This window comes from Muntiacus reevesi, chromosome 1 (genome assembly GCF_963930625.1).
Source record: "Muntiacus reevesi chromosome 1, mMunRee1.1, whole genome shotgun sequence".
NCBI classification, from domain to species: Eukaryota; Metazoa; Chordata; class Mammalia; order Artiodactyla; family Cervidae; genus Muntiacus; species Muntiacus reevesi.
In genome coordinates this window covers 85,325,928-85,349,017 of record NC_089249.1, presented here as the reverse complement: position 1 = coordinate 85,349,017, position 23,090 = coordinate 85,325,928, and the positions used below count along the sequence as shown (strand labels likewise).

Sequence of the window (23,090 nt, the reverse complement as noted above, 5' to 3'; positions counted from 1 at the left end):
GAATGCAGGAGGCAGTGTTATTGAACCTGCACAGCAGGACCATGGGGCTGATACCTTCTCCTGAGTATCTTTGAAGCAAGCTGAGGCTACTTACTGTACCTAGACATAAGCTACATTACAGTATTGGGAAGAGTAGGCAGTGTACATGGAGTCATTTGCCAAGCTCTGCCCCATCCAGGAAGTGGTTGTAGGCCTTGAACTCCATAAAAGTAACTGAATTATATGTGAGGTGTGAGTAAAACTCAAAATGAATGCCTTAGATTAGTCTCAGAGACCAAAATATTAGGATCTGTAGAAGTGTTACAGAAACAGGGGCTCACCATGATTAGTGACTTGGTGATTATAGTGCTAATAGAAGTGTTGTGGACTTATGGTTTTTTAAGTGATTTTCAGAATGTAAAAACTTTGTGTCTATTTTATAGTATAGGGCATTGTGGAATTCATAGGTAAGTTGTGCAAGTAATCATTTTTTAGTGGGAAACTTTATTCTAGTTGAAGAGTAAAGATGCTGGATTTGTTTAATTTACTCCCTATTTACCTTTTTAAAAAAGCATCTTACCCTAATTTATTTTGTAAATTTCAAACCTTTATAAAAGTGGCAAAAATAGTACAGTGAATACCCACATATATTTTTATTAAGATTCACCAACTGTTAACATTTTGCCACTTTTACATTATTTCTTGCATGTATGTGTGTGTACACACAGGTGTAATGTTTTTTTCTGAACCATTTAAAAATTACAGATATCATGACACTTCATCCCTAAATACTTCATTAAACAGGAGCAATCTCCTGGGTAACTACAATTACCATGTTCAGTCAGTGTAGCTTTAACAGAGTCCTAGTATCTAATGTGCAGTCTATTTTCAGGGTTTCCGTTGTCCCTGTAATATTCTTGATTGCTGGTTGTTTTCTTCCCTCCCTACTGTCATGGTTCTTTAGTCTCCTTTAATCTAGAACCATTTTCTAGCCTTTTTTGTCTTTTTTTTGCAATTAGCCGTTTTTTCAATTTCAAGTGTAGTTGATTTATAATGTTGTGTTTGTTCCTAGTGTACAGCAAAGTGATTCTGTTCTATATATTCTTTATCAGATTCTTTTACATTATGGTTTATTACAAGTTATTGAATATAGTTCCCTTTGCCATGCAATAGGACCTTGTTGTTTATCCATTCTGTATATAATAGTTTGCATCTCGTCCATGGGGTTGCTGGGAGTCGGACATGACTGAGTGACTTCACTTTCACTTTTCACTTTCATGCATTGGAGAAGGAAATGGCAGCCCACTCCAGTGTTCTTGCCTGGAGAATCCCAGGGACGGGGGAACCTGATGGGCTGCCGTCTATGGGGTCGCACAAAGTCGGACATGACTGAAGCAACTTAGCAGCAGCCAGCCCCTAATTCCCAATCCAACCCTCTGCCATCCCCGCTTGGCAACCACACGTCTGTTCTCTGACACTGGCATTTTTTAAAGCTCTGGGCCAGCTAATGGCCCTCGGTTTGGCTCTGATTGTCTCCTCATGGTTAGATTCAAGTTAAACATCTTTGGTGAGAATGCCGCATGGGTGATATCTTTCTTGGTGCAGTGCCTCAGGAGCACATGGTATCTACTTGTTTTATGCTGAGTGACATTAAGTTTAGTCTTTCGGTTAAGGTTCTGTCCACCAGATGTCTCCATTGTAAAGGTTCGTTTTCCACTTTGTAATTAATAAGTGATAAGTGATCTGCCCAAATACCGTAAGGTGTTGATAGTTCTGCTTTCCCACAGTCGTTCACCCAGTGGTTTTAGCATCCTTCAAGCTTGCTTGTACCCACTGTTACTTTGGTAGTTTAGAAGACTGATTTTCTGTTTCTAAATTTCCTTCTTTCTTTAGTAGTGTGTCTTCTTGTATAAAGAAGAGGTGCCCTTTCCCTATCCTTTCTATTCCATTTGTTTGTTTATATCAGTATGAAGTAATGGGTGGTTTGTTTTTTTAAAAAAATATTTTATTCATTTCTGTATTCTTCTGCTTGATGACCAAATTATCTGGGATTGGGCTAATTGGAGCCCCCTCAAATTGTTCCTCCGTCCTTTCAATAATTCTTCATCAGTTTTTGATTACTTCCATACCTTCTGGCACAAGATGTTATATAATTACATTTTTCTTTGCCTGCCTCAGCCCTGAAATTATCCATTACTTCAAGGAGCTCTCTAGTTCCTTTTACTGGGTAATGGCATTTAATTACTAATACCTGGGCACAAGTTCATAACTTCAGGTATGTCCTTTGCTTCTAGGGCCTTTTAAGTGAAAAGAGCTAAGGATGTGTGTGTGTGTGTGTGTGTGTGTGTGTATCACCTTTTGGTACTGGTTCCTCCAATTCCACTTTAACAGTAAAAGTTCTTTCTCTCCCTCATTTTATATTTATATCTCCCTTCTCCCAACATTGAGAAACCTGGTTACCTATAACATCACTGTATTTATATATTTGCATAATACAGAAAAATAGTTTCAGAATGGCTATACGAGTACCACTATCAAAAGTAAATCTATTAAATAATGTTTAAAATTTCTTCGTAATTCTTATTATCCTTAGAATATTTCCAGCTGAGGATGTACAGTTGAATATTGGGTTCAAAAATTATTTGGATTAATTTTTTAAGTTGTATTCTGGATGATTATCTTATATATTTGCTGTTTAGTTTCATTCATTTTTGTTAGTATTCAGTTTGGGCTTTTTCTTCCTCATTATTGCTGAACTAACTTTACCCATTAATAATAAAACATTAAAATGGTTCAAAGCTCAAAAATATAGAAGTGTAATCAGAAGTCCCATCTACTTCTCTGTCCTTTCTCTCCTGTTTTCACTCATCCTCTGAAGGCAACTGGTTTCATTTCTGAGGTATCCTTCCTGTGTTTCTTTTTACAGAAGTAAGCAGATTAATCCTATGTGTGTATGTAACATACATGTGTTCCCTTTTCCTAACACAAAACATACTCTGTAGGTGTATTCTTTTCTAAACAGCTTGTTGTACTTAATATCTTAGAAATCACTCCATATCCGTTCATAAAGATATTCCTTCTTCTTTTCTACAGCTATGTATAGAACTTCATCGTGTGGATATACTATACATATTCAATCTTCTTTTTATAGGCTTATAGATGGATTGCAGTGTTTTGTTACTGCAAATAATGCTGCAAAGAACATCCTGTGTATATATGTTTCATTGTTATTGGATTGTATCTTAGAATAAATTCCTCAGAAACAAGGCAGGACAGATCATATTATGTTGATACTGATTATAACTAGCACTATGTATTCATCTTTAGGAGACTCGGATACAGTTGCGGGGCTGGAAAAAGAACTGAGTAATGCCAAAGAGGAACTTGAGCTCATGGCTAAAAAAGAGAGAGAAAGTCGGGTGAGTTTTCTAGTTAAGTCTAATTTCTAAGTTCCTATTTTTTTTTCAAAAGAGTTTTAAGTATTCAAGAGGGAGAGAACTGATGAAGAATTATTGAAAGGACAGAGGAACAATTTGAGGGGGCTCCAATTAGCCCAATCCCTATGACTGATTCATGTTGATGTATTATAGAAACCAATGCAACATTGTAAAGCAATTATCCTCCAATTAAAAGTAAATAAATTTTTAAAAAATTTTTTTTATAAAAAGGAAAGAGTAAAATTCTCCAAGTATAATATCTGGGTCCAAATGCAAGTTGAGCCTTTTTTCTTTCTAGAGAAAGTAGAAATTGCTTTATATTTACATTATCTCACCAAGATGCTCTTGTTTTTATAAATGGGGATTATTAAAACTTTTTAAGTGCTGAAAGAACACAGTTTTCTTTACCCATGTCTAACTGGAATAAGATAATTATAGAGGACTTGTGAAAAAAATGAAGTGCTATATAATTGCTGCTTATAATTATGACAGATCCATGAAATTAGTTTTAGAAACATAGAACAAGAGACATTCAAGAAACATCCATAATGTTTATTGAGAACTTGCTATATATTATGCACTGCCCTGGGCATTTAAATTAGCACTAATACTTACAACTCTGTAAAGTAGGTTAATGTTGGCCCTATTTTATAGAAGAAGAAGCTGAAACACTGTTTTAAAAAGTGAAGGAGGGGAATCATTATGTGACTATAAAATACTAATGCTACCATTTAAGCTCAGGTCTTCTGTGACTCAGCATACTTCCTCAGAAGTCCTTTCCTGGAGCAGATAATTTTTCCCATCCATATGCTCTATTTCTAGTGACAGTTTTCATAATTTTCTTAGAGGCCTCTCAGCCTTACAGAGTCCCTTCCCCTTCTGCCTCCCTATACTAGTTGTTTGTCCAACTTGGATGCAGAGAGAGGAAGCTTTAGGGCCACAGTATAGGGTTACAGGCTAAAACTAAAAACCTTTATGTCACCATGGCCTCTACTTTAGAAGATCAGACAGTGTCATGGGTTCCTAAATTAAGTTTAGTTGGCCAGTCTATATAGCTCCTCAGTTTTTGTTCCACCTCTTTCCCATAGTTAGATCTATAATATAAAACCTGTGTTCATATTTGTGATGAAATTATCTTACTGTATTTCTTTTCATTACCATATGTCTCCTTACAAACAGAATCATGTTATATGACTCAAGTTTTGAGGATGTGAAACTGTGTGGCATTTTAAAAATACGAGTTTAAAAAAATTCCCCTAGTTTCCCTCCTTTTCTAAAATTTTCGTTCTACCCTAGCCATTATGTTGTTCCTATTTCTCTCACTCAATTAAGACTAATGTTATGGACTTCCCTGAGATCCCACATGTCATGCAGTACAGCCAAAAAAAAAAAATTAAAAAAAATCAAACCAACTTGGTATGTTTTGTAGTGCTAACAAAAAGTAGAGGACATCATTAAAACCACATTACAACTTCCTATGAAACATCCTTTGGTACCACACAGTGTGGTTTATGGATCTGATCCAGTAGCTCACTCTTCATGTTCTAGTTTTTATTTGCACTACTGGTTGATAATAATATGATATGGAAAAGCATCTGCTTCAGTGTCAAATGTAACCATGACACCTGCTGTTTCCTCTGCCCACTGACTTCAGAGTTTCTCTCTCCACAGATGGAACTCTCCGCGCTCCAGTCCATGGTGGCTATGCAGGAGCAAGAGCTGCAGGTTCAGGCTGCGGACGTGGAGTCCCTGACCAGGACCATACAGATCAAGGAAGACCTCATAAAGGTCGTTCAGAGCTTTTGAAAGACTCTTGGAAATGGTTACTGCTCAGAATACTTTCACCTTTTAACAGCACTTGGATTCATTGAGTCCCTGTGCTGGTGCTTGTCTTCTAGATGCACTATTTGTTTGAGCCTCTTGGTGTTACCATATTCTCTCTGACCGATATCAGAGTTGCTCAGATTTCATGAAGAAGCTATTGTTACTATCATGGCTTATCAATATCCCATTTAATGTATAGTAGATTATTTCAAGAGCATTTGTTCCTCTGCTATTGAATAGCATTTTTTTTATTACTAGTTTTTTGACTTTTAGGACCTGCAGATGCAGCTGGTTGATCCTGAAGACATCCCGGCTATGGAACGCCTGACCCAGGAAGTCTTGCTTCTTCGGGAAAAAGTTGCTTCAGTAGAATCACAAGGACAGGAAACGTCTGGAAACCGAAGACAACAAGTAAGCTATTGGAGTACAGGCCTTATTTTTACTGGAAAATAAACAGTGAACAAGATGTCAGTTACTTATGATGGTGGCTGTTGCTGGAATTTCATCAAGAATCTGTGCTCCCAAGTTCCCCACCGTGGCCAGTAGCAGCCACAGGTGCTGTTTGCTAGCACGTGTGGTTCCATTGTAACTGCTGTCCCAGATCTGACCTTTCTTGAATGCCAGACTTGTTATTAATCAAAAGACCGGTTTACCTGTACTCCTCCATGTCTCTGTTACCATGTCTCTAGACACTGACTACTCATCTCACTCCAAACTGGCTTTAACTCAAGCAGTTCACTTAAACAGATTGTCAGTCATGCATTATCATAGGTCATCTTCTTTAGAGCACTTCACTGTAGCTCACAGTGACATCTGTGACTGATGACTGTCTTTTCCCCAACCAGATAGTAAGTTTGTCCTTAGAACCTGGCACAGAGAAGGGGCCCAGTAAATGTTTACTCAGTGAATGAAGAGCACTTGTGAGTCCTCTTATCTTTGTCCCTCTTGCCCTCTCCTTGCCTTGGCTCCCCCTCCTCCCTCTTAGCCTGTCTCCTGTGTTTCTGGCTTTGTTTTCTTCTTTCTTCTTCTTCCTCCTCTATTTGAATTCTGCCTTACAGAGTTTTAAAGATAAAAAACTTTATGACAAATATGACATTGACTTGAAAACTGTAGCATACTATATAGAAAGGTTAAGTCAGTAATGAGGTAGCAAGCTGTTTGAGTCATAATCCTTGCTGATACTTTCTTTTGATCTCTTTCTCAGAATTAACTGTGGCTTCATGTTTCTGTTTGAGTGTTGCTTCACTTCTTTTTCCCCTCAGTTGCTGCTGATGCTCGAAGGACTGGTAGATGAGCGGAGTCGGCTCAATGAGGCCTTACAGGCAGAGAGACAGCTCTATAGCAGTCTGGTGAAGTTCCATGCCCATCCAGAGAGGTGAGAGAGTGACTGCGCTGTTTTTCCTTTTATTCCTCATTACGTGCAGATGCCTACGGTTTACAAAGTGGGAAGAAAAAGAAAGTGGACCACTGCTGGGGTCCAATTTGTCATTTGTTTTATGGATTCCTCTGAGCCTCAGTGTCTAAATTAAGTCAGGAATATTGCCTGTTTCATGTAGTTATTGCAAAGATCAAATAAGAATACATGTCAGTTGTTTCAATTAGTACCTTGTGTGTAGTAAGAACTTATATATTTCTTTCATTTCTCTGCTCCTTGTCCTATTAAAGACTGCTTCATTATAGTAAAATAATAAGAGTAGGACTGTAAAGGGCCCTGATAGTCATTGAATGTCACTGAAGAAAAATTTTTGTTGTTATGGCTACTAATTATTGCAGGATTACCAATAGCCATCGTGATGAATATGTTTTCCTGTACCTCTTAATTTTTGGTCATATATATTATTATCTTTTTGGTACATTTTCTGTTCCCTTTATTTTTTTTATCTTGTTTTGCCCTCCCTCCTAGCCCCTTTTTTTCTTTCCTAATTTTTATTTTTTTTACTATTCAGCTTTCTGTAATTTATTGTTGAGTTAAATTTGTTTTCTTTCTCTTTCAAGAAAATGAAGGCAGAGGAAGGGTACAATAGGACCACTTGTGTTACTTGTTAAAGAATCTCTGGCTCTTTGTGAACTGGATTCTTTCTCAGAGTACTGTAAAGTTTGGTTAACAGATGACAAAACATATACCTTCAGTAGCAACCAACCCTACTTGGCTCAATATCAGTTCAGTTTGCAGTTAGTTTTTCCTGGGTTTTGGTTTTTCAGAAACTTAACGCATTCAGTTAAAAAATGAAATTTCTCCTAATAACCTTATAGTGGTGTTAGCTAAATATTAGGTACTATAATTTTATGTTAGGTTGGACCAGAATCTAGGATAAAGGGACAAACTTTACAGAAAGCAGACCTTGCTAGTCTACCAGCAGTGAACACAGGTGCCACAACAAAGACCACATTCATTGATTGTATTCTAGAGACACAGTAAAATGTGGCTCCTAGAGTCTCGTGGCTCAGAGTGGCACTGTTGGCTCTTTGGAAGCATCTTTGGACTCATTATGGGCTTCCCTGGTAGTTCAGTGGCAAAGAATCTGCCTACAATGCAGGGGACACAGATTTGGTCCCTGGGTCCGGAAGATTCCCTGGAGAAGGAAATGGCAACCCACTCCAGTATTCTTGCCTGGAAAACCCCATGGACAGAAGAGCCTGGGGGGGCTACAGTCTATGTGGTCACAGAAGGGTCGGAAATGACTTAGCGACTAAACAACAATGGACTCATTACATTGATGGCTAATTCATTTTCCTTCCATGTGTGGCATGTTTAATTAGCTCTGAGAGAGACCGAACTCTGCAGGTGGAACTAGAAGGGGCCCAGGTGATACGCAATCGGCTAGAAGAAGTTCTCGGAAGAAGCCTGGAGCGCTTAAGCAGGCTGGAGACCATGGCCGCCATTGGAGGTGGGGAACTGGAAAGTGTGCGAGTTCGTCACGAGCATGGCTTCTGAGCACTGGCGGGTCAGACTGCAGCCCGGGATGGAGACCCTTGTGTGCACTAACCAGAGAGCCCTGTCTGAACTAAACGGTGACTTACTAATGATAGAACTGGTACAAGTAGCATCACCTACAAAGTGAAACTCACTTAGTCTACCTGTATTTCACTGTTCGTAACTGTCTCTAAGTTGAATGGTGGAGGTTACAAGGTATATTTGCACACTATAATATCATTCCATTTTAGTTTCCTCACCACCCCCCTTCCTTCTTTTCCCTCATCCCTTCTATGGGCCAATAAAGTTTATTCCTCCCCCACTTTCACAATCCATTTCATATATTCCATATCATGTCATAAATGCATGTGTGTGTATTTTTTTTTGCCATTTGATCAACTCCTGCTCTTTGAGTGAGAGCAATTTTTTAATCAAAGGTTCAAGATGAGAGAGAGAATGAGAGTCTGTAAGAATGACTCTGCAGAAATGGTATAATCCTTAGAAGGTAATCAAAGCTAAGACTTGCAGTAGTAGACTGAAAGTATTGAGAAGGCCAAATTAAAGAGCAGAGGCAAAGACTGTTAAAACATTTATAGTAAACCTTTATCTCTAATATTGTTTCAGAGTTGATTATTGAATGACAGTGAAAAGAGATTAGATGCAGATTAAATTACATTAATGTTTTTTTTCTTTAAGCCAAGCATATAATATTTAGTCAGAACATACCTTTAAGAAAGCTCCCAGGTCTTTCAGGGTCAGGATCCTCCACATAAAAGGATAATTTCAAATGTAATGTCCCCTTTCAAGTTCAGTATTTCACCAAATAACTCATTATGGTCAGAATAGCCTACTTGTATTTTTTTCATTCGGTAGTGGCACTAGTTGGAGTACTATATTTTTCACTTTTTAGTGCTTCTGCATTTCTCCTTATTAAAACAACTAATAGGCTTCTGGCTTTGATGTGTTTAAATAGTTTAGAAAGAAATGTCACACATCTTTCTACGTTTTGGTCATTGTCTCAATGTTTTGTTATCGCAACGTGATGGAAGTAAGAAAGGGGGCCCTTTAGATACCCTTCTGGTATCTTAAATATCAATGTAATTGATATTTTAAATATCAATAAAAAATAACTAACCAAGGTTACTGTGGAGCTTTGCAAGCTCATGAAATTTGTTATTTCTGCTGGATATAATTTTCCTAGCTTAGAAGCTGAGGTTTCAGATTTTAAACATGGAATTTGGAACTAGGGATTGAGGCTCTTTAGCGCCATAAATGTAACTGAGTACCCTTTCTAAACTAGGCAGAGCACAATGGTTTTTCTTTTTTGCCTCCCATTTTTTTACATGACATTTAACTTCTTTCACGTTCATGTGCTGACATGGCTTGTTTACATTCTAAATTTCGTCCGAGTTTCTGTAACCTCAGCAACACCTGTAACAGAGCATCAGTCACTCTAAAGTGGACAGGGAAGAAAATATTTTCCTGGAGAAACATCCTGGAATTCTCTGATTAAGTAATTTGCAAAAGATTGGTAGCCATAAGCTTCCTCTTAAATGGACATGCTTTCCAGTTTTAATGGGCTTGCTTTGAGGGGAAAAGGTGTCATTTAATAAAGGAGATAGGAAGTATAAGCCGAATCATCCATTTTTTCTTAGTCTTCCAGTTTTTAGTGATCCTTTCCGGCACAAAGCTTTTTGTAACATTCTAGAAGTAAAGAAACAGGTAATGAAGCTGTAGAAATAGCAACCCACCAAAGACTAGCCTGTCACATGATTACAAAGCATTTAGGAAATGACTTTTCTTATTTTTAATAATAGACCAGTGGTGCTAAGTTTCCTGGGTGATATTTGGCTTCTAATGGCTCATAGTGATTATAATTTAGGTAGTAATAGTACCTGATAGTAATTTAGGTAAGCTAGTACTTCTATTTCTGTCATCCTACAAGAGTAGGAATTTCCCTTGTTATCTTAAACACTTGCTAAATGTTAGAAATGTTAAGGTGGTGGAATGAATAATGAGAAACCCAACTTCCTACCAAAAAATTAACAAAATACATAGATTAGGGGGACATAGAAAGTGAACTCTAGTCCTGATTTGGATCCTGAAAAGATGGAGTAACTTGGGCTGTAGTTACTTACCTTTGATATTGGTCCTTAGGAAACATTTTAGAAAGTTAAGGGATTTAGTGGCACAGAAGTTAGAAGTTTGATCTTGATACCATAGATGTGACTAAAATCTGGTTCTGACTTTCTGGTCTATATAGTTGGAATAAGGCTTGCGAACAGTGCTAACTGAGGAGAGTTTGCCAGTCTAACAATTTTGTGTGATAATTTGGCATCTTATTAGAGAATATGATTCTAATGAATTTTGTTCTGTATCCCACAGGTAGTTGATGCTTTGGCCCCTTCATTTATATACTTGTATTTAGCATACTATAATAAGATTCCATTCCCTCTTTAGGAGCACAGACCTTTTCTCTTACTGAATTGTTCTACCTTTGCCAGGTGTTTTTCAATATTACAATAACTTTAGATAAAGCATTGTGTGCTTATAGAACCTTGTGTTTGAAGGGGGAAAAAAGTGAAAGAAAATGAAGTTAAATTCTCATTCAGACTGTGCTTAATTGCAAACATAGAACTTAAACTTCAGAAAAATCTGTATTGATAAATTTGGTCTTTCACATATTTCCTTTCTGGTTGCAGTGGTTGTAAGAGGTCAGGGCAGTTGAAGTCTATATAGTTTTTAGAAACTAAAGAGTTGAACAGGACCTCCAAGAAGATTTATTTAATGAGTGAAATGGAAGTCCTTTTGATAGATATTTCCTTTAAACTCTTTACTATTACAGGATTAAACTGTATCATTGAAGTCTGATAATTGATGATACCTAATATAAATCAGCATTTTTCTGGTGTTCTCTTTTTAACTATTTAGTAAAGTTACAGTAACTTTTTTGGAAAGGCCTGATGGGACTGTTTTAATATTGTCAGCCTTTAACTTTGATCAGGTGTACTCTTATCCTTACTCCCCCACCTCCCGCCCCCTCCCACACCCACTTCTCTTCAATTCATTTGTGGACAGCAGCAGTTATTTTCATTTCTTTTGCTTCCTCATTTGTATTTTTAAAAGATTTGTCTTTGTCATTATGTACAGTAAAAGATCTGTGAAAGATCAAGAAAATCTTGACCTGGATAGGATAGTAGATCCAAGCCATAAGTTTCCTGAGGAGGTTCTTTAGTTTATTCTATTTGCACCATTTATAATGACCCCAGTGGCAGATTTCTATAAAAGGCCTATCACTTTTATGTTTGCTTACACTTCTAATCCAGTGTCTGGTTGAGAGGTTTGATTCATAGCTTCAAAATAGTTCAAGAAAATTGATTTCAGTTCTCTCTGCTTCAGTCATCTTCTTCCTCTCTCTGCTTCAGTTGGATCTAGAATCCTCTGATTAGGACAAGGAGAAACAGATCAGATTACACCCCAAATTGCTCCTTTCATTGAGGAATAAATGACCTACCTAAAATCACTTCCCTTTGGAGTATAAGCCCTAGAGGAAGCAGTTATTTAATATCTTTGCTTTCTTTGAGCTGGTATTAGAAAATTCTAGTTCCTGTTGATATGATCAAGTTATTGTTTTCTGACTTATTGGTCATTTTCTTTCTTTCTTTTTTTTTTTTTTAAGTCACAGAATCTTCACATCCCTGAAAAACTCAAGTTGCTTCTTCAACTAGGGTCTCACTAGTAATTCTACAGCCAATGTGCAAGGATATGTGACAGACTTCGTAGAGCGTAGGGAAGGAATATAGTGACTCACACACTTTTTAAGTTCATTTTCCATCCTGCCTTGTAGAAATGGTGCTAGAGGTGTGATAAGTGAAATTAGCTTTGTTTATCAGGTACTAATATCCTGTGAGACACAAACATTTAGAGAATTTTCTCTCATTTCTCATTGGGGTGAAGCTCAGAGAGCTTTTATTCTTCTACCTTTTGTACTGCAGAATCATTTGTACTGCAGAAAAATATAGCTGGGAGTATGGCCCTCCTGTAAGGCAACCAAATAACAAAAACAGAAGGAATGCGTCAACAGGCCAGGACAGCAGAATAATTTCTGTGGGGTGATCGTTTCTGTGTCTTACTGCATTTTGGAATATGGATTTAAGCCAGCTTGTCACTAGACATTTGGAGCAATTAACTTTGTTAAATCATTTTTATTACAATTAAAAAGACAACCATATAGATTGTAAGTAGTGTGAGTATTGACAGAAGGTAAGTCCTCAACTTCTTCCCATATCATCAATGAGCCAGGATAAATTTCCCAAATAAAAAATCAGTGTTTGTAATTTGCTTCCAACAAAGGATGGGAAGTGGAAGAGAGACATAAAACTGCAGCGCTAACAATACTAATTTTATCAGATTTCAAATAAGAGTAATTAAACTTATAAAGTGACATACTAATTCTTTTTGCATTACTTTCCCTTTTTGTTATTTAAAGCCAAATTCCAGAAATGAAAATCTTTATCATACTGTTTTCTTCTTGCTAAAGCTGGAAGGATAAAATAAAAAGTTCAGCAACATCAGAAAATGTTTGCTCTAAAATAATAATGAAGAGTATGGTTGTTAAGTACATGAACCAAATCGACTTCCTTGTTCCCTTTGAGAACTCATGATTGTCTTGCAAATGCATGTAGGTTTGTTTTTAGTGTATAACATGAATAGACAGTGCTTCCTTTTGTGATTTCAAAATAATTGCTTTGAAATACCCCTCTCAGTCTGTAAACTTTGGAGGCATGTGTATATACAAGTATGTTTTATAAACCATGAATTTGTCTGTTTCCACTAAGTATGATCAATTTGATTAATAAAAGCAGGTTTACTTTTTAACCACTTGAAGTTGATCTTAGGGCTGTTGAGAAAAATTAAAGTGATTCATAACAATTTAGATGAAGAAGGAAGTAACATGTTACATCCAGTAACTTGGCACTAGATCATTTTAGGCCTATTTCCCCACCAAAACAAGCTGTAAGTTTTCATTTCTTCATGGCACTGTGTTCTGTTAAACTGTATTAACATTTATGCTAGCATGGAGCATGTACTTTTTTATATATAAGTGTTAGAATTTCAGCTATTTTAGTTGAAACACAAAACTGTTACTTATCCAATAAAAGTATCAAAGGCCAAACTAATTATTTGGTTTCATTCTTAAAAGATTAATGAGAAAAGTAGAGAAAGCTCTTTATCTTTTTTCCCCTTATAGGAGAACCAGTCTATTGATGATTGTATTAAAACTCCAAGTTAAATAAGGCTCTGAAATAAGTGAATGCCTTTGTATTTATTTAACTAAAGGAAGGAAACAGAGGAAACCTGAACTTTTCTACTCTCAAGGAAATGAGGCTAAAGAAACAGCATTAAACTCCCCCTAGAAATGTGAAATGGATTACTTTACCTTAAAAAACCCTTCCTGCTCTGCTTGCTGAAGGAGAGTAGTGGAAAGTGGGATGAAAATTTGAGGAGCCTGTTGTTTTGAGCTATCCAGGAGACAGTGAAAGACAGGGAAGCCTGGCGTGCTACAGCTCATGGGGTCTCAAAGAGTCGGACACAGCTGAGCAACTGAACAATTGTTACGATGGGTGGTGCTGATCCTGTGTACGTTCTGGAAAGGCCTGTTTCTTGTGTTCTTTGAGGAACAAAGATATCATAGAAGGAAGAATTCCTTGACATTACAGAATTTTAAGTCATGGAAAACAGTTGCCTTCTCAATTACAAGCTTGTAAGCTTGGAAGGGTACCTAAGAGATACTGTGATTTAAAGACAAAGATACACCATAAAGGAACTTGATTGCAGACAAGTTTTGTTTTTTTTTCCCTAGCTACTTTGGTTCCAAATGTTAGAATGTCTAGTTAAAGAATTTTTTTTTTCCTCAGGAGAAGCTTATGGAAGACTGTATGAAATCTTAGTTTTCTTATGGTTTTATAAGGGAATGGATGCAGGTAGAATTGCAGTTTGATAGGAGACCTTTTTTCTTTGATCCTCTCATGTAGGATCATGATATTTAAGTCATCAATAGTTGGTTCATGAGGTGAACAGGTGAAAGTTCTTATAATTTCATGGTAGAGTGCCTAAGAGTAAGGGAGGTGGGCCCAAGGACATAAAGAACCTGGCATTTGTTACTGCAAACTTGTTCATGCTATAAAGTTTAGCTCTTTAAATCACCTTTCAAAATTAGTCAGCTATGACTCCTGTGTTCTGAGTAACTTTATAGGAATATATTACTCTTTTTCTGTTGGTTGCATATAAATGGCTTTAAAAGAAAACAAGAATGACCGTAGAGTAGAATTTGGAGAAAATGCTCTTGTTGCAGCCAGGTTGGGGCTCATTACTGAAGAATTAAAATAACATTTCATGACTTTCCCTCAAGGTTTATTTGTGCATGATGGAGTTTTAAGGAGTTATTATTTAATAATGATTAATCCTATTTGTTAAAACACTTATTCAAGAGTTCATCTTAATCTACTGGTAGATCTGTGTTTTTTTCAACTGTCCTGCAAAGTAGGAAGGACTTAAGAGTGTTACTTCAAATTTCCATAGTCAGCTGTGAAGAGGTAGACTTAAGCTCAAATAGACTTAAGATCATCCCCTGAAAACACTGTTGTTGTTTAGTCACTCAGTTCTCTCCAACTCTTGTGACCCCATGGACTGTGGTCCACCAGACTCCTCTGTTCATGGGATTTCCCAGGCAAGAATACTGGAATGGATTGCCATTTCCTCCTCCAGGGGACCTTCCCGACCCAGGGATCAAACCTGTGTCTCCTGCATTGGCAGGCGGATTCTCTACCTCTGAGTGTTCTGCTGAGTACATTTAGGTTTTATGGCCTTTTTCAACTCTCCACTTTCTAGCACATAAACCAGTTTGCCAATAATATTGTAAAATAGTAATAATAAAGAATATACTGAATGTATGCCAAGCACTGTTTCAAGCACTTCAAAGTCACCAAACTCTTTATAGCTGAAAAGTATATGGAGTGGATATTACTATTAACCCTAAGAAGTGAGGGAACTGAGTTATGAAAAGGATTTGTCTAAAGTCACATAACTAATGATGCAGGTAGAAATCTAACCTAGTCAGTCTGGCTCTAGAGTCCATGTTCTCAATAATTATGCCATCCTCAATTTAAAAAGCACAAAAATATGACTTTTTGCCTCTGTGATAAAAAAGACCTTATATTTTCATTCCACTTAAATTTTGCCCAAAGATTTTAAAGTATTGTATTTTAGAAGTTTATTTCTATGTACTTTATAGAGTCAGATAGTTGATAGACAATAATTCTTCAAGAGAGGGAAGTTTTGGTAGCACCTCCTTATGTGTGATTCAGGGCCTTGAAACTTGGGAGAACAACAACTTGAGAACTGTTATTGAAGCCTCAAATAAAAGTTTTTAATAAAATTTCCAGTCTAACTTGTAAAACTTACCCTGGAGATCGAGAGGCAAGTTAAATTTGAATGAACAGATTCTTAGCTTTCAGTAGTTCTAAAGGTGGCAGAACATTTTATTTCATATTTATCAAACATAAGCAATAACTTCATGAATATAAACTATAGTACCTTTAAATTAGAAATTTATAGTTCTGAGGATAGTGTTTTGTTGCTTTGTAAAAGCTTAGAAAAGGATATTCTCCATAAAAGAGAAGTTCTTATTGTCATTTTAAAAGCCAGAAATGGTAACAGCAGAGGCTTGTCTACGTAAACTTACAGGTAGGACTTTGCGTGGGATAACTTAATTTAATATTTTCTATATATATTTTAAAAATTTACCTATCAAACTAACGCATTCAAAAAGGCCTTTTGCATCCAAATTGGTAAAGATTAAGGAACCCTTCAAGCTGCCCTGGAGGAAGTACCGCAGACTGCTGCTACTGAGACAATGAATAAGGAAAACAAAACCCCTATGCAGTAGAGTGTCAGGATGAAATGGTATTTTTGCTTTGTCTCCATTTAACTCTTGATGAAGTCAAAATCATGGCATCCTGCCCCAGAGTGAATTAAAGAGAGAACATTATTAATAAGAAAGGCAGATGTGGCATTAGAAAGGTCAACAAAGGTAAGTGGAGGGCAGAAAGGATTAGACAGAAGCCTTCAAGGCCAGTGACAATCACCCTTTCTAATCTCCACTTACCTTACTTCTGAAATCCTATACAGGAAGCATCGTAGAGTGTGAGCCCAGTGTGGTATGGGGTGGGTGGGGGTGAGGATCCTGACCTCATAGAGCTGAACTTTCTTCAACCACAGGTTATTCTTTTCAATGCTCAGAAGGGAAACAATATGAAATGTGTGTTTTTTTAGTCTGTCACTCAGTGGAACAATTCATTTTCTTTGCAAAGAAAGAAAAAAAGGTTCTGATCTCTATTGTTCAGGGAATAGTGAACAACACTATTGTTATTCAAAGTGAGCATAATACAACACAGTTGTCCTCAAGTGAATTAACATCCTGGATTCAATGAGTTCTCAAAGCAGCCACAGCTTAGGAAGTGTGTTCATTCAGCTCTACACAACCAGTGTCCTGAATGAGATGGGGCTGGTTTAAAAAAGTATGTATTGGAACTCTCCATTCTACAACAGTCTGCCACAGAGCTCTAAAGATGCCAAGTGGTAAAGGTGTCTCCTTGTGAGTAGGGCTGAATAGGGAACTGCCTTGGTCCAAAGTTAACACAACATTCACGGTAAAGATCAGCAAATGAGTCATAAAATCAAGCTGTTAGGACAACATGCTTTTAGTACTTTTTCATAAGATTGGCTGGGGCCATTGCAAGTACCCTGGCGTAACCTTGCAGATGCCAAGAGATGGAGTGTAGCTGTGAGCTGCCCCTGCTCACCTTGCCTGTAGAGGGTAGTGAATTATTTATGCAGAGCCTTTCATTCATGGTGTGCGAGCTCAGGAGCAGGTTCTCTGCTCTTGGAGGAGGAGACAAAAATCTGACTTGTCACCAGAAGGAACAGTGAGTGGTCTCTGCCTGAAAGTCCAGAGACTTGCCAACTTGGCATGGCTCTTATACAGGGCTAGCTATGTAACTGTGGTCAAGCTGCCTAATCTCTGAGGCTCAGGTTACCCAGCAGCCAGAAGAGGAGTTGTAACAGGTTGGTTTCCGAGGCCAGGGTCAGAACTGGATCTCAGGGTTCTCTAACTTGTGCAAGTTCTGTAAGACCCAAGGAGTATCAGTGATACATTTTCTTTGGTGTCCAGAAAATTCCATTATAAATTCCTACATTTTCAGAAGAAATCAGTAATGTGAGCCATAGGTCTTAATCTAAAATTTGATGAACAGTCTTATTTTTACACATGTGAAGAAGAAGGAACACCCTCTATTTGTGCTGTCTGATATGGCAGCCACCAGCCATGTGTGTGACTATTTGAATTACATTTTAAAAGATAGACATAACATTGGGACTATTATAAGGAAAAAATTTAATGAAAATTCTTTTAAGCAGTATCCATAATTTCAGATACAAAATTATGAAAATAGTAATTCTTTGTATTGCTACTAATTCTCTCAGTGCCAGCCAAAATTTCTTCACAGGATTAGACGTAACAGGGTAATATTTTTTAAAAGAATATTTTACTTTTAGATGTTTGGGGAAAAACCATTTCCTCGGATTCAGTAGCCACGTGTGACTAGTGTCTACTGAACTGAACAGTGGAGGCATAAAATTGCAAAAACTTCTGTTGGTCAGCGCTGCCCTAGACATATATCTAGACCATGAACTGCAGCTACTTGTCCCTTAGCGTGGGGCATAGATGTTTGTGTCCCAGGGTGACCGTGTTCATTTTTGGTGAGTGAATGAATGGATTAAATTCCTTTTAGACAAAATGGTGCAAGAAACCCTTCAGGCACAGGATGTTGGCACTGGACAAGGGTTTGAGGGAGATGGGAGGAGGGGAGGTAAGAAGAAGGGGTTAGGAAACGGCTGAACCATTCTCAGCCCTGGGGCTGGACTAGACCTGAGCTGCCGTAGGACACAAGACCTTTGCAAGAAGGTTCCTCATCGAGGTAATCACCCCACGCACGACTGATCCCAACAATGGAAACGTGTGAGGGGAGCAGGGCTGCCCTGATCCCAAGGATATCGGGGACCCTCTCCGCAATCAGTGGTGGGAAAAAGTTATCACATTGGGTCCATGTCACACTCTAGAAAATTATTACATGGTGGCAGGAAGGAAATAATTCAGGGTTTCTGGAAATAAGTGAGAGGGGTAACCATTTAGTCTGACAGTCTAACAGCTGTGCAGTTGAAGCCAGCTTACTTTTTGAGGTTTAAGCTGGAGTGTTAGTTACGTAGTATCAGTGATCTGCTTTTCTACACTGTTGGTGCTGCCTTCCCTGTTGGCCCTGCCGGCAAGGGGGCCGCTCTGTGGGGAAGGGAAGAAATCAGAGGTGGATGGCGAAATGAGTGTAATCTAAGCTGCTGTCTGGAAGGTACCTGCGAAGGGAGTCACCTTTCTCTTCTGGACCCACTCCTAGGTACAGCTGCAGGGGATGACACCGAGGATGCGAGCACGGAGTTCACCGACAGTATCGAGGAGGAGGCTGCACACAACAGCCACCAGCAAGTAAGTCCGAGCCAGGCCCTGGGGTCCTGGGGTGGAGGGCTCAGAGCCCTTCGGGGACTGGTGGTCTTCTGCAGCCTTCGTGGGCCTGGCGTGAGAAGCTCTCTTTGTGCATAAAGTACTTCCCTGCCTTCTTCCTGCTCTCCCTAAGCTTCCCAGCCACCTTTCCCAACCCCCATTCTCACTCCATTTTTCTTTCCAATCCACCCTTTTTCCTCCTTGTATCTCGTGTTCCTGCTCCCTGCCCCTTCCTGCCCTCCTTGCCCTCCTTTGCCCCTATGTACCATCTATAGCTATAGCTTCAGAAGAATTTTTACTCACAACAAAACCATGGACACTTACCATCTTGGGCTTTTGTAACCGAAACACATCCCAGAAGACAGTCAGCAAAGGACCACTTGGGGAGGTGGCAGGCTGGCCCCTGCTTCAGGAGAGTGCTCTCTGAGGAACTACAAGAGGACTGGAATGCTTCCAAAACCAGGCTCATTTCCGGGGAAGTCTCACTATATAAAAGAGAACTTTGTTGGGCACCTGACTGCTCAGGTGGTGATGCGTCAGTGACCAGCAGATGACACTTCAAGAGCAAGTCCTGGTCAGACCTCAGAATGTGATACCCAAGGCTGAAACACTGTTCTCATTGGCCATCAGTGAAGGTGTAACCAGCATTTTCTCGAGTTCAAGGGTAGAATGTCCTGGAGCTCAGTCACCGAGAGTGATCCCATAGCATCCTCTGGAACTCCTCTGTGTCTTCACCTTGCCCACGGATATTTGGCAATCCCGTGTCCTAAAGGGACCAGGCATGTAAATTTTGGAGTTTTTCAGGAGCAAGTGGATCATTGGTATCTGTTGTTCTGCAGAAGCAGCTGGCCATTTCCAGGGATAGCTTCCTTGGAGCAGTTGGGAAAACTATGGGGGAAAGGAGCCTGCCTCTTCATCTTCTGCACAAGAGAAAGAGGAGGCACATCTAATAGTCCTACAGAAGACCCATGTGAGCAGTACCCAAACCTCACAGAACTGGGCACAGTCTTTGACTCTTGAGGACATAAGCAGTTGTCTGGAACACCTCCCATTCTCAACACAGTTTCTCTACCTCCTACCAAGACCCCCTTTGTGTTGCTCTAGACACACCTGGCCCTACCTTTTCCCTTGAGTTCCTGCATGAGCCCCACTTCTCTTTTTGCTTGGATGGCTGCTGAGTCCTCCTAACCAGTGCTTGTGACTTTACTTATGTGCTCCGTTGCACCTCTGGGCCAGTCCCTCACCTTGCCCCACACTCCCTGATTGCGTTGAGGGTCTTGGGTGGGAGAGAAGGGTCTGCAGGATGTGAAAATATCCATTCTCACTTGGAACTTGACTGGGATGTCAGCTGTCAAGCTGACTCTGATGATTATTAACTTCAGAATATATGAACAGGAGCCACAGATATGGAAAAAGCCAGATATGGTCCAAACTATGCGTGATAGTAGGAGTTCTGCACTCTGATTCTCAGTTATAGGCAGACTGGTTTGTAAAGTCACTTCTTCCTCAACCTTCTTTTTCCTATAGCTGAGTGTGGAGAAATGATCAGACTACATTCTGAGGTCAGTCCAACCCTGGAATAAACTGTTACACTGGGGCATCTGTACTTCCCCTGCAATGTCTTCCCTATCCATTGGCAAGTGTTCAGTTGCCTCACTTGTGTCTGACTCTTTGCAACCCCATGGACTGTAGCCTTCCAGGTTCCTCTGTCTATGGGATCCTGCGGGCAAGAATACTGGAGTGGGTTGCCATTTCCTTCTCCAATCACTTGGCATAGGAGATACTTAATAAATTAGACAAGTGTTTATCTGTTGGATGAAAGAATATCTTGGGTAAGCACTGTTTTTCTTTGCACCTCCTTTCCTTGAGAGTCAGTCTTCAGTTCTGCGAAGGAGGTATGTGAAATCATTGTAAACTTACAGCAAGTAAGTTTTCTGAGGGTTGTGGGCGTGGTTCTCCTGCTACCAATTAAATAAAGCTTGTTTTATCATAACTGTCTTGTGTCCAGACTCTCAAAAAGGTATATGCTTGTTTCCAGGGAACTGGTCCTTTAAGCTTGTGCTCTGAGCTTCTCCTAGTTGTGTCCTTGGGAGTAGGCCTTGTTCCCAACACCAAGTTCCCTTCCTGCCTCAGGCATACACACACTTCCTGTTACAAACATATCCATCCAACTTTATGTTCCTCTTAAGGCAAGAACCAACTTTTGGCCAAAGCATATTGCTCCATCTTTATTTTTGGACTCACCCTCCTCAAGAAGTTTCAGGTCTGGCCATAATGATAATTTCCCCCAGGTATCTCTCACACAATTCCATTCTCAATCAAATGTAAGATCTATAATACCTAGGAAATTCCTGTGAAAGAAACTGATCATCATTGTCTTTCTTCATTTGAACTTTTGCAATAGAGAAAATTAATCAAGAGTTGCAAATGCAAAAGAGAGAAAAGCAGTGATGAACTTGAAAAAAGGTCATTTTTAATACCCTAATGTTGTCTGAGAACTGAATACATGGTGGGAGGTGTGGAGCAATAGGGCTAAAACAAAGCCATTCTATTCAAATAAGAGATCAGGTTCACACATTGACTTCTTTGGGGCAAATGGAAAACCAGCACACCAAAAAGTTGAATTATACCATGGAAGCAATAGAACAGAAGAATTAGGAAATGTGAAAAACAACAACAGCAACAATAGTTTATGAGTTCTAACAATAGAACTAAAGGATTCATACCACTATTGCATATGCTGACGCCCTGGGATTTTGCTTGAGGAAAAAGAATAGAAATATTAGCTTTCTATAGATGATAAAGAAAAAAGAATAAGTGCTAGATTCTGAGTCACTTTTCATGCATTTACATTTAAATTTTAAAGACAAAGCAGCCAAAGTAAACTCCCTTGAACACTGAAATATGAAAAGTCAGATTAGCCTGGGAACAAATCAGATCTCTGTTTTCTCATTTAAAAGTAAGAAATCAGACCAGATAAACCATATGGTCCCTTTTGGTATTAACATTCCATGGGTCTTATGTTCCCTTTTTAAAGAAAGCCAGTGTATTTAAATCAATAAATGATAACATACATCCAGAAGGCACTTAAAAAATAGATGGCATCATTAAAATTAGACACTATTTTTAAGCAGAAGGAACCCTTAAGGTTTCCCTGGAGTAGGAAATGGCAACCCACTCCAGTATTCTTGCCTGGAAAATTCCATCAAGAGAGGACCCCCGTCTTTGGGGCCCCAAAGAGACAAACACAACTGAGCAACCGAGCACCCTTTATTAACAGCAAAGAATAACTGTCCATATTCAAGGCTGATGGCAGTGTTTATTTTAGGTAAATCAGTTGCAAAGAGTTTATGTAGAAAGATAATGTCACATAATTTAAATGAAAGGTTAGGTCATAAGCTTTCAAAGTGGTTTTATCCAGCCCTCCTCCTTAGTGTGGGGCGTAGAAACCCTTTTGTCCCAAGTGCTTCGTGGCACATGCAGGAATGGCCACCAGTCTAAGCCTGGCAGCAGAGCCATAGAGACGTTCTCAGGAGCCTCCCAGATCTCAGGCTTACAGCTGCAGGTGGGATGGGTGCTGGGAAATAAGCACATGTGGGCAGCTTCTCCTTTCTTCATCGAGGGCAGAACTTGCACATTTCTTCACAACCTCCACTGCTGTGCTACCAAACGCTTTACACATACACGCCATGAATCACCCCACTGCGCACCTGAAACTTAGATTTTAGCATGCTGTTACGAGGTCCAAAGCAACAGTCAGCGGCTTTGAGCCAAGCCAAGCAGATCTATTAATCACTGATTCATTTAAGCTCCTCTGAGTCCTGTTTTGTTCAATATATTCCTGATCTAATTGAAGGAATCAAGTTTATAATTAATTCTACAAGTCATTCCTAATCAAGTGGCCACTATGTGATTTATGGAGATGCACATAAATATTTTGATAATATTGATGATTGTTAATGGTTCTTTGTAGTCAGAACGGATTTGTGACAGGTACAAGTCACTATATTTATAGAGATAAAACATGACCCAGAGATAGCTGTGTGGAGAGGTGAAAAATTGGGAGGTCAAAATCAACCTCAAAAAAAAAAAAAAAACAAAAAAAAAAAAATCAACCTCAAGTTAAGCAAAACACCAAAATGCTGCCATTGAAAGGAAAAAGAAGCCATTATGACACTGGGGTATAAGATTAATATTTGACAGGCAAGAAATTAATGTACTAAAATAATTGTTCATACACTAAGTAGGTTATCATACTCAGGTTTTGGTTTCTTCACTTTAAAGAGCATGATAAAAAAGCTGGAGAGGAGCCTAAGACAAACAG

General features: G+C 38.8%; 1 protein-coding gene across 28 annotated transcripts in view; it reads left to right on the top strand.

Annotated features, from left to right (window-relative positions):
- PDE4DIP (phosphodiesterase 4D interacting protein) overlaps positions 1-23,090 on the top strand; it is a 241,574-nt gene that overhangs the window by 178,190 nt on the left and 40,294 nt on the right. For 27 of the 28 annotated variants that reach the window (XR_010659074.1, XM_065905939.1, XM_065905948.1 and 24 more), the window contains 6 exons: positions 3,307-3,398; positions 5,088-5,204; positions 5,514-5,651; positions 6,503-6,615; positions 8,001-8,128; positions 18,663-18,751. Coding sequence is in view for 27 of the 28 variants with exons in the window: in XM_065905939.1 (XP_065762011.1) it covers positions 3,307-3,398; positions 5,088-5,204; positions 5,514-5,651; positions 6,503-6,615; positions 8,001-8,128; positions 18,663-18,751 (677 nt within the window). In the remaining variant the exon portion in view is untranslated. Of the gene's footprint in view, positions 1-3,306; positions 3,399-5,087; positions 5,205-5,513; positions 5,652-6,502; positions 6,616-8,000; positions 8,129-18,662; positions 18,752-19,041; positions 20,730-23,090 lie in introns of those variants that run through there. The other variant, XM_065905911.1, reaches the window with a different exon arrangement.